The sequence below is a fragment of the Topomyia yanbarensis genome, chromosome 2, assembly GCF_030247195.1.
Source record: "Topomyia yanbarensis strain Yona2022 chromosome 2, ASM3024719v1, whole genome shotgun sequence".
In the NCBI taxonomy this organism is placed as follows: domain Eukaryota; kingdom Metazoa; phylum Arthropoda; class Insecta; order Diptera; family Culicidae; genus Topomyia; species Topomyia yanbarensis.
Window position 1 is genome coordinate 14,527,109 of NC_080671.1, and position 18,176 is coordinate 14,545,284.

At 38.4% G+C, this 18,176-nt stretch overlaps 1 protein-coding gene across 3 annotated transcripts in view; it reads right to left on the reverse strand.

Annotated features, from left to right (window-relative positions):
• The window catches only part of LOC131681289 (potassium voltage-gated channel protein Shaw), a 352,113-nt gene that overhangs the window by 63,136 nt on the left and 270,801 nt on the right, over positions 1 to 18,176 (reverse strand). For all 3 annotated transcript variants that reach the window (XR_009303887.1, XM_058962020.1, XM_058962019.1), the window contains exon 3: positions 5,805 to 7,035. Coding sequence is in view for 2 of the 3 variants with exons in the window: in XM_058962020.1 (XP_058818003.1) it covers positions 5,805 to 6,013 (209 nt within the window). In the remaining variant the exon portion in view is untranslated. The remainder of the gene's footprint in view (positions 1 to 5,804; positions 7,036 to 18,176) is intronic.

Consider the following 18,176-nt stretch of genomic DNA (forward strand, 5'->3'; position numbering starts at 1 on the left):
GAACGCATGAATCTATACATGCAGAATTTTAAGATTTTTAAATAATATTTAAGAAGAAATTTTCTTTAATCTATTTTTTTTCAAAATTACCTTTTTTCTTGTTGTCTAAAGCTAAGAAAATTTAAAGCTCCAAACTGGAAATCTGTTGTTGGAAGCAACCCTGGAGTTTAGCCTCTTTCGAAGGATTGCCTATAGGTCCGAGGAGAGCCATCCGTCACAAGATTGGTGTAGTTGATCTTCCGTTTACCACAAAGACACAAGTTTCTGATCTACTTTTTCCCTTCCCTTCCTTACAAAAATCAAATCGTTTCTGTTTCCCCAAGTCGTAGTTGATCAACTCAATATCCTGCCTTATTGAAAATAATAAACTGAATTTTTAACTTTTGAAAACGTCTCGAATCTAGTTCTAATGGAATTTTAATGGCTCTCTCTCTCTTATAAAATGAACTATAATCTTAGAATTAAATGTGTTAAAATTGTTCCGCTTAGGTTTAATATGAAGAAAAGTTTCACATTTATAATAGTGCTAACGCACCATGCCGTATGGAATAAATGAAAAAAAAAATGGAAATATTCATCTCATCAGTATCATGGCAGACTGACTTGGCCAGCTTGACGCTAAATCCATAAATCAAAAAGCTGTTTGTGTAAACTTACGTTTACGCACAATTCTGTGTTTCTCTCTAAGAAGATAATTTTTTTGATTTAAATTATAGAGGTTTTAACCTTAAGGTCATTCGCCTCTTCGGGATAGAAAAATCTTTTATGCAAAATTTCTAACCCTATGTGCGGGGTCGGGACTCGAATCCAGGTGCGCCAATTTTGCTTTTGAAAATCGAGTAGACACCATTATTGACATATTTGTGTATTCTCTCCTACGAGAAAGTGAAACGAGTGGGTGTCAGAGATCGATGTTTAACGCCATTTCGAAAAACAAGATGGCGATTTCCGGTTTAACTATATTCGTTATAAATTAATCAATGTGGTTATTTTCGGAATTGTTTTCACGAGTGGGTGTCGTAGGTCGATGTGTAGTGCCATTTTGAAATCCACGGTGATGATTGCCGGTTTCTTTGAATTTACTATAACTCAATCAACATGGATATTTTCGGAATGACCTTGACGATTAGGTACCAGTGGTCGATGTTTAACGTCGAGAGAGAGGGTGCTTTCTCTCCTACGTTTCGACAATTTATTTTAGTCAATACCTATAACATGGTTCGACTACACCTCATCAAATTGACTCATCCAGTACCGTATTGACACAAGATCTATAACGGAAATACTATTTGTGTTCCAAGGCAACCAAGTGAATAATTTTCTTGCGAATCATGACTAATCAATTTCTTACTGGGCAGTTCGTGATTTTATTGCCGGGACATCACATTTGATCGCTTGCTTTGCAGCACTAAGGGGCCGTTCATATACCACGGGGACCAAAACAAAACCTTCGTTTTTTGACCCCCTTGTCCTCCTCCGTGGACAAGCCTGTACAATTCCTGTGCCCCTATTCTCCTCTCTACGATATTCACGTGGATCATCCAAAAAAAATTTTGGGTAATTTCCTAAAAATGGGTTTTCAGAAAATTTTACAATATGTCAGAATGATAATTCTTATGATGCAGAAGACTTAATGAAAATCGTTCAAACTTCAACCACAGAATGTCATACTTTTTTAGTCTTTTGTCAAATTTCCACGGAAATATCTTATTTATGAACGACTTATGATCTTTTATAGTTACGTTTTAATGATGCATCATAATAACACAAAATTGAATTAACCTATGGATTCTTGAATTGATTCGTAATTTTAACCAAATCCAAAATTAGTGACATTTTACCTAGCTAATTTTTGATGATAGTTGTCATCAATGTTTTCAATTTTCAGACGTGCATGCACACTCACATCTTATGCTGTTATAAACACTTTGACTCTTTCAAAATCTTGAAAAAAAATTGAAGATAAGCGCTCACACCAACGACGATACCAATTTGTTGCATTTCCTCATCAAAGACAAAAATATAATGACAAGTCCACATGAACATTTCACATTTCCACCCCCTCCTTATGGACAAGCATGGATTTTCTCGCAACCCCTATCCTCCCCTTAATTGTCCACGTGGTTTATGGATGGCCCTAATATAAGTTTCGAGTTTGCATTTCAACGCGTTTACATTACATCGCACGACGTTGAAATTGAAGGTGTTGTCACCGCAGTGAGTCTCATGGTCGAAAATGATACTGGTCGTTTCAAAGACACAATACACAAGGATGTAAAAGTATCTGATTGCAAAAAATTGCACTCAGCATCTAAAGTTGCAAAATATTTTTTCATCTACTAAAATAAGGTGGTGATGATGAAATAGCGAAGTTACATTCCAAACTCCTAGAACTTTGAGCGTCCGAAAATGAGACAACGACCTAGAACAAAGCATACGTGTAAATTCTAAACCACGTATATGGCACCCCTATCCCATTTGTCTTGAACTGACATAAGCCAACATCTCAGCGGGCACACAAATTATGGGCCTCACTGACACTTCAAATTGTTCTGCTTGTTTTGCTCGAAGCTCGATTTTCACTAGCCAGATACCGAACGGCATGACTCAATTTTTAGACATTTGTTAAAAAGCGAAAATATTGGATAGGTAATTGAAGAAATGTGTTGTTTTGGACATGTCGGTGAATAGCAAAAACTTTACACCACCGGGCACCAACAAATCAACTATCACAAAATTGTGTCGAATGAAATCGATTCTGTTTACTGTGGATCGACCCTAACGCGACGTTTTAGATGTTGGCATAGAAACCATGGCAGCCTAGCAGATACCTGTTCTAAACAGAGCGTTTTCATTATTACCTTCGTACACTCGTTTTCTCTTTGAGATTGAGAAAGACATTGTTACCTACAGCATTGAACTTAGTGCTGGGGAAGTGAAAATGTACTGATAATGATATTTATTTGTCGTTTGTTCGATTCCATGCATTTTCGAGCTAGCGGTGGTACTGAAGCGTAACCCCGCGTTTACCGCATTCCAGTTGCATGTTATGACGTACATTGCTCTGATTTACTTTTATGCAAATTTAAATGAGAATTGAAAATTACTAAGTGTAAATTAAATCGAGATTGATCATTAAGATTGTCATAGGAGCCGAGAGTCCCTATTTTTACTAATCCTTTTCGTAGAATCGATTCTGTTCTGTATGTTCTTAGTAACGAAGGGAGCAGTGAAAAGACGAAGATGAATCCATTGAATTTCATCGGTCATCGTATAGATATGAGAATTTTTAGCCATGATAAGCATCACTTCAAGGAGAGGGCAAACGTTTCCTGTCCATGAGATCAATTTCGAGTAGTTTTGACATGTTCTCTTTGGATTAATTTGATTCTTTGTTTATCGTTTTGTCTGTCGCGTGAGGCCATTCATTACTTATGTGATAGTTTTAAGGAGGGTCGGGATATGACAAAATGTGACATATGGGAGCTACCCAAAATAGGATGTAACGTGTTTTACTGATAATTTTTTTTTATAAAATATAAATTCGTAATGTACTAATGACGTAATTTATTAACTGTCCCTTAATTGTAAACAGCTTGCCACCTTTTCGCTGGCGAAGAATTTTGAGAGCAACGTCAACATTCTTCAGCAGCTGGGGAAAAATCTCGATTTGGGATAACCGGTGGATTTGAATGCGAGGTATTCCCCTCAACTCGACGGCGAGAAGAGACCGGTAGAAATTATCAACTACCATGCTTAGGCGTCAGTCAATCAACTATTACTTGTGTTCACCAAGGATATAACGGTAGTGGCGACTATATTACTGGTATCTCATGGCCGGCTAGCTACCGGGTAATCAAGGGATATGCCGATAAAGAACACAACTTTCACTTTTCATACATTCTTTTATTCGTGGGTACACTAGACTTCATACAGATATAGAAAAAGACCAGAGTTTGAAACTGTAGAACCCTTTTATAAAAATCTCCATTTTTAATTGAAAATCTTTTTTAAAACATTCGCGCAATCCATACTCATCGCCGTACATTCTCGCAAATATGTGCGCTGTTATTCAAGGGAGTTTTTGAACTCCGCATATCGCCAGTTTGTTTAAACCGCTTGGTTCGTCAAACTCGTCGTAACAACAGCCAAACTCGTTGAACGACGACTAGAGTAAGATGTGATTCCGAGATAACGAACTACCGCAAGACATCAAGGCACGCTGCCTGGCAGCAGTATCAAACGAAATAGGTTCAGCTAGATTTCTTCTGCGACGCTCCAGAACACGCTTACGGCGCGTTTGTATATGTCTGTTCCACATTCGTTTCTGCTGTAGTTAACGTTTCTTTGTTGACTGCAAAGTCGAGTTTCTCTTCCCAGAAAAAAACGAAGCATTCCCCGAGTTCTTCGTCGATTTTGACATCATTCACAGTTAACGGAATGAAGCAGAAGGGGCGATCATGTGACTGATTCAAGAGCAAAGTTTCAGCCAGTACAATACTCAAATCACCTAATTCGCATTGGCGGAAGGTAAGTAAAGGCCAGTACGATAGCAAACACCAGATTCTTATTCCATTTCTCATTTTTCTTGGATCGCTGCCACCACGAGAATCACTTGCACGCAGCACCCCAATTCCTTTCAAACTTACTCTCTTACGGTATTGGATTACCAGAGGCAAAAATAAAGCCAAAGGTACAGTTATCAAGTATGTGATTTGCTTTCAAGCTCGTCCTAAATTGCTTGAGCAATTTTTGGTTGAAATACCCACAGCAAGAATCACTGCAGCTCGATCAATCTCATCGACCGGAGCACGTCGGCTAATGGGGACTGATTCAGTTAAAACCAGCCCTTAGACGAATGGGACTTAACATGGGATCCTTAGCTTTACGAATTAGAAAGACACAATGGCATCACTAGGTGGATTAAAACAGATTTTTCGACGACGACTTAGACTTGGGGTAATTTTTCATATTTGACCACTAAAATACCACAAGTCTCCATAATAAAGCGTGCTGATGTAGACGCATGATGTTAAGTTGCGATAGATAGATAACAGAGAAATCACATCGAAACCTCAACAATCGCAGAACAAAGAATACATTACATATTTCGGATAAACCAAAGCATTGCCATATAATTTCTGTACATATATCCTTAAAAGCTATATAATTAACCTTTACGTAGCTAGTAGATTTCCAAAGTAAGAAAAACAAAGCCTTGGTAGTCTGTTGCGAAATTTGACCTTCAGAGTCGTAGGGTACAGGGCAATTACTACGATTCAACTGACCACGAAAAATTAATTATGGCTCTGTATATAATGGCATTAAACCAGCGGGTCAATCCTATTTTTGAAATGAAAAAAAAAACAGATCCAATTAATTTAGACACAGAGTGTGTGTACCAAATATGAGTGAATTCGGTGCACATTTATCAATCGCTGTTGAATAACAAAATTGGTGTCGAGATGGGCAAAGCGAAAACTCGAACCGAGTGACCCAATTTGTGTTCTATCATGTCAACTATCAATTCGCCGAATATGGATAACACCCGGTGCTCCAAATATTGATGCAATCAAATTAGTATCATAAATTCGGGAGCAGTCAACCCGAATATTGTTATCGTGATATTTTTAAATTGATAATAATCTAGACATACATTCATTTTTATCAATTTAGCAAACATCAAAACATGCCTCTCCTAGGCCTAATATTCGATTCACTACCAACAGTCTAGTAAACTCGACTGCATGCAGCACGTGTCACTGGGATCCCATACTGTTTCCCATCCCGCTCCGTCCACTTACCTATAGTAGTTGAGCACCTGGGCAAACACCCCCGGATGTCGGTCGAAGAAGTACTCGTTTAGCACCGGGTCATAGTTCCCGAGGGCCTCCGTCAGACGGGACAGTCGAGTAGCCGGGATCTTCTTCAGTGTCGCCTTGTACGTTTCGTGCCGGATGCCGCCCACGTTGAGAACCACCCGGTTCTCCGAGTCCATGTTCATAAGATTCATTTTTCAAACAGTTTTAATTTATCCCGTTGGCCTGTTTTTCTTTTTCTTTGTTCAACTTGAGTGGTGTGTTTTTTTCTTTCTGTTGTTTTCCGTTCGAACGTTCGCCGCTGCTACGGGTCCTGTCGTGATTCCGCCACAACAACATACAGTCTTTAGGAATGATGATGGCTATTCCACCAAGATTTGTTCGAGTTTTGGACACGACGTGTTTATCGTTAAATCGTGGCAGAGTGCAGTTTGGTCGTTTTTCGTGTATTTTCTTCTTGAGCGTAATGGTCGCTGCTGTACGTGTCCTTCTGGCTTGGGAGCCCCTCTTGGGAGAGCCTTTCTGATTAGGTTTTTATGGTTCCGTTTCTTGTTTCCTACGTGCTTTGGCTTGTCAGACACAGTTAATCGTAAAGTTTGTCCGCTTTCTCCGCCCTGCTTTGACCTGAAAACCGGATCTTCAGCGTTTGGCGAGTTTACCAGGGGAGTCAAAGTTATTTTTCATCAACCAAAGCTCACCCCCCGGTGATTAATCATCCTGGGTGGTTAGGCTGATTTTAGTTGTTTCACACCACCGACGGCGATGACAGAGATTCGTTCGGTTCTTGTACTTGGCGTTCCGAGGGAAATGGATTTCGCTTCGTTTGCTGACTGCTGTTCTATGATTAATTCATTTGATGGTTCTGCTACTTGCGGGTGCCGTGGTGAACATCACCGGAACACACATCGCAGCGCTCGCACCAAGCCATCTACATCTACTACCGTGACTGCTATTATCACTACTATTGCTACTTGTACTGCTATCGAAGCCACTAGGTCACACCTCGAAACTGCGAACGATGAGCTCACGTCTCCGTGGTATGAGCGCCGTTGTCTGCTGGGACTGGGACAACGAAGGCGGCGGAACCGGGGTAGCAACAGCATCTTCTCCTGCCAGCCTGATTAACATTCTGGAAGCGATGGATGCGGGAGACGTTGCTATCACTTCTGGTATTGCTTCTGGTTGTTGCTCGAAGGCCACGCATTGGAGGCATGATCTGGGAATGGAAGCGAGAAATGGGAGGGAAAAAGAATGGTTAGTCAGCTTCGCACATGGGGATTCTGGGGGTTGATGTGAAAAGGTGCAGTTTATAATCAATAATCCGTCTAGCAATGTGATGAAACTTTTCTTGTAACATCTAGTATGTATTCGTTATTTGAAATTGTACACTATTTATTTGAACAGAAATTTTTCGTTTTTTTCAATAATTTAATCTTATGCTTTCCAATCAAAAACAGCCACACCATATAATTAGGACGCCAATGGAATGTATTACGAAAAAGTGAGATTTAATTTTTCGTTCGGATATAATTAAGAGGTTACTGCAAAATGGTTTAAGCTTGAAAATTTTGACACGTGAAAAATTGCCCTTTGACATACCAGAAGTCGAGTTCACATTTTTGAAGCCAAATGTCTTAGGAATGCATGAAATGTTGATGTTTTATTTTTCTTAATGGATGTCGCCTTTCTAATGTCGTTTTCGTTTTTGACTGCGCACTACACCGGTGTAGTGGGTGCTACACTCATTCAAACTTGGGTGTAATCAGTCTATCTCTTTTTTGCACTAAATCGGTGTAGCATCAGGTAAAAACGAAACGAAGACTTTGGAGCTTCAGCTCAGGGAGGGACTTATCGCGAATATTTTTTGACAGCAGATTTAGATGTTTCAAGCGTTTGGTCTGTGAAATTTCTAATCACATATGCTCTCCAGCGATACCATAAATTTGTTTATTCTAAAGTCCGCGAAATCGTCTATTGTAATATATTCTATATAAATACAAGTGTTCCACAGATAAGTATCCTTTTTTCTATTTTTTCTAAATTTCAAATTCATCTCACTTTCCCTCCTCTTAAACTATCTTGGGTAGCTAGGACCACATAATAATGTCAGCTAATTGTCATCCCACACGACCAACATCCTCTCTGGCTCAATGGAGGTTAATTAAAATATTTCGCCAGATAATTTTGATGGCAAAACTAAAGCCGACAAATCGTTTTATTCACAAATTACCTTAATCAAAAATAATTCCGACCGTGACCGATATCGACAAGGTCAGACAAGATATTAGTGACCTTGACCAGGTAAACAAGATTGCTCGTTGCCAGCTTTTTACGGGGTTCGTGTCTACGTACCTTCTAGACAATTGGATATTGATGGCGTAGTTTCGTATAGGGGGCTTAATTTCAAAGATCTTCTGAAGTATAGGGTTGGTTCCTTAATGTCTCTACAGTGAAAGTTTACAGAGCAATAAGGGATTAAGGGCAAAACGGTACAATGTGATCGGAGAGCTAAAAAACGTGGAATCAATTATTATCTTTGGTTATAGAGTTATGGTGTTTTCGGAAGAGTCGGTGTATGGCACTTAGCGCTTTTTTTGTTGAATCATACTAGTTCGGAATTCAGTCGCTAGGACGGCGCTGTTATCAACTTTTTAATGAAGCGAGATAGAAATGTGGTGTCTTCGAGAAAGTTGTAGGTCCCATAATTTTAAATATATCTTCTGAAGATGTAACCTTTTTAGGTCCTGTATGTTTCGAGATGGAGAAGGTTTTAGTTTAAACATTTACTTATAGATTATGTTTTCAAAAATGCGCCTTATTTCAAAACCTGTAAGACCTACAAAGTTGGTGTCTTCGGAAGATGTATTTATATTAACCTGACATACAACTTTGCCGTAGACACCATCTTTCTATCTCGTTCTAGTAAAAAGTTGATAACAGTGCCGCCCTAGTGCCTGAATTCCGAGCTAATATGAAATGATCAAATAAACCACTAAATGTCAACAACAACTTTGCGAAAGACACCATAATTCTAAAACGCAAAATAATGAAAGGATGTGTGAATTGTGGGTTAGCCCCTTTTGGACTCTAGGTACCCCCGGGGTAAGCCCCTCAAATTACGAAAATGCTCGTGAATTGAAAAGTAGTACATGGGTCAATGAACTACTAATAAAATAATATATTTTTACAATAAAAACAATGTTAATTTGGAAATGCGGAAGTTTTTTTCATTTCCTGTAAAAAATGCAAAATGTGGTTAAGCCCCTTTTGGACGCCAGCCATTCATGTAGTTTACATTTAAAACTTTCATTGTGAGAATTCCTCCTCGCGAGAGGAATGGCTGCATGAAGCGACAACATGAAGAATACGTAGTTTATTACCCTGACGGTTCTTTTCTGGAGGGCCGAGGCGGTGCTGGAATCTATTGTCGCGAAATGAGATTAAACCAGTCTTATCCGCTTAGTAGATATTGTCCAGTATTTCAAGCAAAAATCTTCACGATTCTGTGTGGCGTACAATAGGCACTTCAACAGGAAATTTTTGGTAAAAGAATCTATTTTTGCTCTGATAGTCAGGCTGCCCTGAAAACACTTAGTTCGGCAGATTCGAGATCGGAATTAATAAGTCGAGTAAGACGAGCCGACGTCTTGAAGGCTCTGACTGTTGTTGATTCGTCGAAAGGGCCTGGCCCCAATCATCTCCCGCCCCAATTTATTAATGGCTGCCCCCACGTGTTGTCTCTTCCGGCGTGCATCATTTTGATTCATTCTCGCCTGGAACGAAGCTGCAATCTTTCCCATCCATAATGCGGGAAATATTTGCAATATCGGAAATTACAGAGGTATCTCATTATTAAACTGTCTCTCCAAAGTTCTCGAATGGTTGGTCACATCACGTATGCAGTTGCATCCCACATTATCTCGAAGTATCAACACGGGTTTGTCACGAAACGATCAACAACTTCTAACCGAGAAGCGTTATTAGGAGGACGCAATTTATATCGATTTTTCAAAAGCTAAAGTATCGTACAACATCGCAATCTTGAAATTTAAACATTTAGGGTTTTCCACCTGGCTGACTAACTGGTTGTAGTCTTATCTTTCCGATCGCTCGACATTCGTGAGTATTAATGTAACGCGATCAAGCACATTCAGAACACCCAAAAGTGTCCCACAAGGCAGTCATCTGGGCCCGCTTATTGTTATTTTATTTATTAACGATATCTGTAATCGCATCAAGTCTGGAAAATTTCTATACGCAGTCGATCTCAAAATCTTCTGAACTCTTACTTCGGCACTTGCCACCGTAGTATTTCAAGAAGATATCTGTGTTATTCATAAATGGTGCACGTTTAACGGAATGGAAGTCAACGTTAATAAATGCGAAGTAGTCAGTTTCGGACGCTTACTTACTTACGGACGCTTACTTACTACAAAGACTTACTTACTACAAAGAATAACAATTGACGCTTACTTACTACAAAGAATAACAATTGAAAGCGTCGACTTAATCCGTGGCACGGGAGTGCTTCTCGATAGGAAGTTGAGCTTATGCTACCATATCACTGCCACAACTGCTAAGGCTTTAGGAATGCTATGCTTCTTAAAGCGGAACACCGCGGACTTCGACTTCGGACTGTTTAAAGTGACCGTCTAGAACGTATACAACGGTGTTTCGTACGATTTGCTCTCAGGAAACTTCCATGGAATGATCCAGTTATATTGCCTTCTTACGCCGATAGATGTATGCTACTCGGTCTGCAGACTCTGGCGACTCACTGTATCTTCCTGCAGGGAGTTTTTGTTTTCGACTTGCTGTTAGGTATTATCGACATCCCTGATCTTCTCTCGGGCGTTAATTTTTATTTGTTGTGGATCCCTAGACACCGTACTGCATATAGACAAAATAATCCACTGGAGATGTTGCCGCAGATTTAACGAAACTTCTTAATTGTTTGATTTTAACACCTCCGAGCATATAGGTATAAGTTATTAATAAAAAATATATAGTTTTAAAAGGTTTCTGTATGGTGTATACCGTAGATTAGAAATAAATTAATAAATAAAAGTGATCGCATGTCGAACTCAAATCGAAGCAGTTTGCATTTCAAAATGATATCTACCTTCTGTGGGTACCCGGTCATTCCGATATTACTGGAAATGAATAGACGGATGAATTGGCTTGAGCTACTGACTTTTTTGGTCCAGAACCAGTTCTACCACTTTCGATAAGTTGGATAAAGCACAAGACTCGTTCTTGAGCTGCATCCGTATACTTGCTCGATAACTTGTGCGCAGTACAGCATTTAGTTTTTTCGTTAAATCATCACCTTCGACCGCAGTTGACAGTAACCGGTTCCACTTTGATATTCGGATTGCACTTAGCAGTTGTGAGAATTATCCGCGTACTTTTAAATCATTCGAACCAGCATTTTTTCAGCTTCCGAGTTGACGCTGATGCATTTTTGAGCAGCTGTGCATTTTTTCGTTACGTTGCACTATAAAAAAATAGACCGATCGGAAATGTTTACAAACAACCAAATTCTTTAAAAGCATTCATATTGGACTACTGGGAGTGCTGCTATAGCCAAATTGAAGTTTAGTATTTCTAAATGATCTAGCCTTTAAAACTAAATATTTGCAGGTCATCACGATGGCACCACAGAGCAGTCTTACAAACAATGGCATGGATTGAATACACCAAAGATCAATTGTCCTAGGTAACTTCCTTGAGTAAAACCTATAGACATTTCATCTAAGATTGAGCCAACCCTATATTGTAAAATATCGAATTTCAACCAACAGCCCAACAAATGGAAAACATAGCATATTGTCGCATATCAACAGGCTGACCTTCAATGTAAGCATCTACTCGGACTTGTGCTAGTTTTCCTTTTAAATATTCTTTTGGTGTTTTTCTGATAATGGCGACTTCAACAGTGGCGCTGAAATGGCCTCGAGGGATGAGCTGGAATTTTCTTAATCACTTAATTGTATAATTAATCGGTGAAAAGCAAAGGATATCAATTAAAAGGTAGCCCAGTAGACCTTCCGAAAAACTTAACAAAAATTCTACTGACTGACTGCGTATGTTTGGACAAATGCTAGGTGGTATTCGCATATCTTATCTTCAAATCAGCAGTCATGCAAGGAATCATTATTGGGACAACACTGTACATGTTGTTTTTCGGAGATTCAGCATGTATATATTGTGATGTTGAGCGTAAACCAGTATATATAAATGAATTGAATTTTTATCTTGTTATCCACTTAAACGAAGACTGCACCTGCCTGAAAAAGCTTCTGGTGTGGCTTTGAGAAACAGAAACTTCCGCTATTGTAATGCGAATGCAAAATCATGCAGCTTTTAAAACTCAACTTGATGCTGACGCTGAAGATGATGCTGAGGATAATGGTAACTCAGGTTGTTATCCAGTTGATCATTTTAAAAGTTTAAAGTCAAGACCAGAAAATTGCCCTTGACATGAAACAGAAAACTATTTCTGTAATCGGTGAAAACAAATTGAAAACTCATTGAGATCGTGAAATCTCCTTTAGTGTATTCAATTTGATGTTTCGCCAAAGAAATTTTAACAATAAAATCAAAACAAAATTTTAAAATATTATTTGATAATTATAACCTAAAATCAAAATAAGACTCCACACATAAGAATGTTGTGTCGTTTATCTGTTATTCTGAAATTTGATTTGGATCGGGAAGTAGCACGATTATATAATATAGTACTACAACTGAAAATACTTTCTTATGTTGCAGTATTAACAAATCTGCTTATAGTATTCTGATCGGTTTCATCACAACTGTTAACAAAGTGTAAAATGAACGAAAAATAACAAACTTTCGATTTAGTGTGCATTGTTTCAAGAACAAAGATAATGTAGTAGTTTTCGAAATAGTGCTGGTTTGAACCAACACCACGCTTATTGATTTCAAATTTGTTTCATGCGAGCTTGTTTCATCTTCGTGAGTCTTTTCTGACAGTCAAAATGCAGCTTAGGCTTATGGAAGCCGGCTATCTTTAGTATAATCGCCTATATAGGGATGATATTCCACAGATTACACTAAGCTGAAATATTTGTTTTGCAGAAATAAGTGGTTGAAAGTGACAGCGTTGAAAGCAAAACTCCGGTGCATATGGAAAATGACAATATGGAGGTAAGGCTACATGACCTATCACCACGTACTCCTCGTGAGCCAATTGAAAAATACATGCCGCAATTTGGAGAAGTAAAATCTGTTATTCCTGATACTAGGAGAAACTGCTTCCTGGGTATGCAGGTCGAAAGACCTATTCCCGCCTACTTCACTATAGAACTTAAACCTCACGGAACTATTATTAAACAAACTGCGTTATGCAGCCATGAAGAGCAGAATCCTAATCGTGAGAAGAATGCCGACTCATCCACGGCACACTTATTTAAAACACAGGCTTTAATAGCATTATCTGAACCACAAACGGTTGTCAACTTTGTAGCAGCTGTGCTGGCCCTAAAGCTATCTGCACAGCACAGCATCAAGCACCCCAACTTCAACAGCCAGCACAATTAATAAGTAGGCGACTTAACAAATGTTTTCCTATCGCGAAAGAGGCGTAATCGAAAGCTGTGTGCTCGAGATCCAATGGATATATTTGTTTTAAATGATTTATATTTTTAGTTACATAACTATTGTAGATATTTGCGGTTCCGTTAAGTTATCGCAACGAACCATGCGAACGAATTATAAAAAAAAGTTATTGCATTCAAGGACGATGCGATTTGTTTCATTATTCGCCACTATCGAAATATGAACAGTGTTAGAAATTGGGCTTGCGAATTCGACGCTACTAATTTTACTAAATTTTAAAATCGTGTTTAAGATATAGCCGGCTGGAGCCGCCTATGATTTCAACTAGACCCGATTAATAAGTTTGTAAAAACCTGGGGTGGTCGCACAAGCTCAAGCTTTATACTACCCTGCATTCTAAATTTTAAGATATTCTCAAAAATGTTTTCCCTGGTATTACAAAATTTTAAAAACTTTTAAATGAACAAAATAGAAATAGAACGCTCCGTATAAAGGAAAGATCCAGAATAAAAAATCGCTGCTACTTATCCGACAACCTTTTCAAATAAGATTAAACGTAGTCTTTTTTTATTTCGATTAAAGAGGTTTTAACCTTAAGGTCATTCGTCTCTTCGAGTTAGAAAAATCTCTTATGCAAAATTTCTAACCGCATGTGCGGGGTCAGGACTCGAACCCAGGTGCGCTGCGTACAAGGTAATCGATTTACCAACTACGCTACGCTCACCCCCCAGAACGTAGTCTAATAAAACACACACAGGCCGAAAGCTTTGTGAAAATGAGACATACAAGCCAATTTCTCAAGTTCCACCAGACATCATTATCTACGACGGTATAACAAACATCAATTGCAGATGCAGCCAGGGATAATTGTATGCCAGTTTGTATGTCAAAATATGTCCACAATCCTTCAAGCCTCATTATATGTAGCTAACAATCTCTCCTGTCCAATTTCCAGAAACCGACTAACCAGTAGCAGAAACTAATTGCATAAGTGGAAGATTTATGTACCTGAAATCAATTGGGATCACACCACCTGTGTATGTGTGTGCGTGCGTTTAAATAGAATAATTGTCAGATTAATTTCGAATGGGGGGATAGATGCTGTTTACTGCTGAAATGTATCATTGCGTCATTGGAATATTCGATGCTGCCGGGAGGTTTAAACGCATCCGGAACAAAGAAGCGCAACGATAATGCTAGTATAGGCCAGTGGCGTAAAACAGTGAATCAGATACGACATTGCGGGATGGTAGTTGATTCCGTTGCTCGCTTTACAGCATCCACAATGATTGATTGCTCAGTAAAGGTGAATTAGTGGTATGCATATATTATTGAAATGGGGGGGGGGGGGTAGTTTGATATCCCGATCTTGTCTGGTTGGGTAATCTAAAACGGATTATGACCAGTTAGTTTATGCGAATGTGTTTGCCTCGGCGAGTGTAATTGTTTATGTTTGATTCGTGATGGCACAGTTCGTGGAGAGGGTTGAAGTTGGCGCCTGTTTCAGAATTGGGTACGCAATTCAATAGCCTCTGTAGCGTTTATTTTAAAACGCTGTGAACATTCGGATTTCAATTATCTAAATTGATGACGATTCTGAACAGATATTTCATTCAACAAACAATTCATGAAGCTTTGTGCTAGGCTGTTTTCATATTAACTAAATGTTTTGTTGGTTATTGAGGGCGGTGAAGCGTAGTTTGCAGTTGATTACACAATATTCCGTTCCAGTGGCGGCTGTTACAGTCGATCATATTTCATCGTACGAGTTCAGAATTGCACAAAAAACCCCCCTTTAAAATTCATTTTATCAATTTGTTACTAAATAATCAAATTTAAAAATGAAATAAACTATTATAAGGTTCAATGTGCAGGTTTCAATTGAGAAGGTTGAAAATCGATAGTTGCCTTATTATGCTCGAGAATCAAGAAACATCAAACAAACATCTATCGGTTGCTGCTTCCTTAGTGTTTCTAATTTGGTACCTGGCGAATCACTTTTTGATGCCCACTTCCCTAATCTGTCGTAATCCTAAATCAAAATAGCTATAAAGCTCCCTCGGCTGTTCAGTTCAGCAGCTCTCTTTGAACTCTTGGCGAATGATTCATGCCTTGAAAACATGGTGAAAACACTCAGGTAATGAAATTTTAGGCTACATATATTTTCTCGGTTCGTTAGACCTTTGCCAAAGCAATTTGAAACACTTTGTTCAGAATTAAATTCATGTTCCATTTCTGAGGCAAACAATCTTTTTGGTCACTTGATCCTGATTCATGAGCTGATGGATCGACATCTAGGGTCTCAGTGCGGAAAGGGACCGACGAAAAATGAAACACGAGTAGAAAATCATTTGCCAGTGCAAAACCAGTCGATTTGCTAAATCGTTGAAAGAGTGTTATTTAAGTGGTTAAATGCCAAAAATTTGTGCAGAGCTGTCTTAATATTCAGGTTATATAGGAATCAGTATATAGGTTCAAGACACAAATACTATAAGCTGGAAGATTTAATATGAATGCATGGCCCTTATCAATTTATTTTTCGAGCGTCACACCTTTAATTACAGTCTGCACTTAAACTCAATACCAGCCTTCAAACGATTTATTGATCAACAACGCTTACCATCGAAAACATCTGCTCCCACTTCCGAAAAGTACTGCAGCCGGAAAAAGGCTCCGATGTAATTAATTAACATCTAATTAAGATATTTTATCAGTTCCGCTCGTCTTCGATAAATCACACAAACGTGGTTTACTTCCGCACATCTCACCCCCATGGCCCAACGATTCCAGCCAAAGTAATAGCAATCAAGAAAAGTTGCAAATCACATCTTCCTTCCCTCCATCACGGGACACTCACTAAGATGGTATAGCAGCAGGAAGAGGGGATACGTGCTAACCACAGGATTTCAGTTACGCAATCTGTATACGTTCGAACACAGTCAACTTGACTGTGTTCTACCCGCTACTCGAAGGGTACCGTAAGCACGCGGAAGTGATGAGATTGATCGATGAAATTGTATCGGTTCATAGCTATGGAATGGGGTGGCAATCGGAGAACTCCTTAACAGCATGAGTAAATTCTTTCGCAGATGCGATCTGATGGAGAAAGTTTATATACACAGGAGAAAGTTAACGCCGATTATATTTTTGTGTTACGAAATTGTTCGCTCAAAGCAGTAGTAACATAACCTGCAAATCATGCTACCGGCAAGTTCGAAATAAAAATTCAAACCTAAATCGTATATGCTTGAATCTGGAATTTTGCAAAAGTTTTCTCAATGTAGCAAAAAATAACTCAGAGTAGCAGTCCAGATGATTAAAGGTACCTTACGCTGTTGTATATTATGCTGTGTGAAGGATGAAAGATGAAACAGAAGTGGATGGAAGTGGGAGGAAGAGATTAAGTCAAATCACATTTAATCAGTTTGATGATTTGATAAGAATTTAATTAGGCGTAAGTGATCAAATAGGTGGCTTTTCGCATTGTACGCTTGGTTAATAAGCTGCGGGTAAAATTAAATAGTATTTCACCATCTGTTGCAATAACAACCACAAGCAGTAATTGTTTTAGAACTAAGAACATTTATGAGGTATTTCCAATCATCTGGTACAACAGTTCATCATTAGAATGTTTGATTAAGAGAAAAACTGAAAAAATAAAAAGAACGATATTTTCAGTCCAGAATAAGTATCTTTAACTATTCCTTTGTTGACTTTTCTTATTTTGTACTTGATCAATAAATTGCGGGTAAAGTTTTATTTCATTAACTATTAATTTAATACCCTAACAAAAATCATCAAGATTGCAACCCTACGCTATATTTTTTCTCTAGAGAGAAAAATTTAGTTAAAAACTATTTTTTCTCACCTAAGGAGACAATTTTTTAAAGCTGCATTTGCGCATGAAAGAGACAGAACCTTTAACTACATTAGTTTTAGAATTGGTGGTTTGACTTCGTCTCATCAGAATACGAGACTTACTTAATGCAAGGACAAAACTGGCGCCGAATTAACGAAAGCTCTAAAAACGCAAACATTATTTGTGTTTATGAGCAAACCCCTAGTCCTGCGTTTGCATAGTCTTAGCACTAAGTTAGTGTCGGATTCTGATGAGCTGAAGTCGAAACCGAAGTTTGATAACTAATTTAACAATAAAATATTTTCAATGTGTTTGCATTCAAAAGAAGCTATTAGTAAAACAGATTTCCTAGTAATAACTTAAGGTTCAAGTTACCTTTTTTGAGCATGTGTTAGATTTGAACGCTGAGTAGTATGGGTAGGAAAAATTGTGTTCAGCTTTGCCACCAGATTATCCATATAAACCTTTTCAAAACTCTAAAAGAAGAATATCAGCCGATTTATTAGATCACAACGATTCAAATCATACAAAATAGCTGCTGGAAAAACTATAGGTTTCGCTAAATGGTGCTTTTGAAAAAGTGGCTGTGATTTTTTGTCACACTACCACACCGTGCTGGGATACGCAACACAACTGCGCAATGAAAAAGTCACAGCCACTTTTCAAAAGCACCATTCAGCTAAGCCGATGGTTTTTCCACCAGATATTTTGCATGAATTGAATCGTGATGATCTAATAAATCGACTGATATTCTTCTTTTAGAGTTTGGAAAAGGTTTAAATGGATAATCTGGTGGCAAAGGTGAACACAATTTTTCTAACGCACACTACCAAGCCTTGAGGTAACTTGAGCCTTAAACATTTATAAAATTCATTATTTTTTCATATAAAAATATAAGTTTCTTGTACAATATG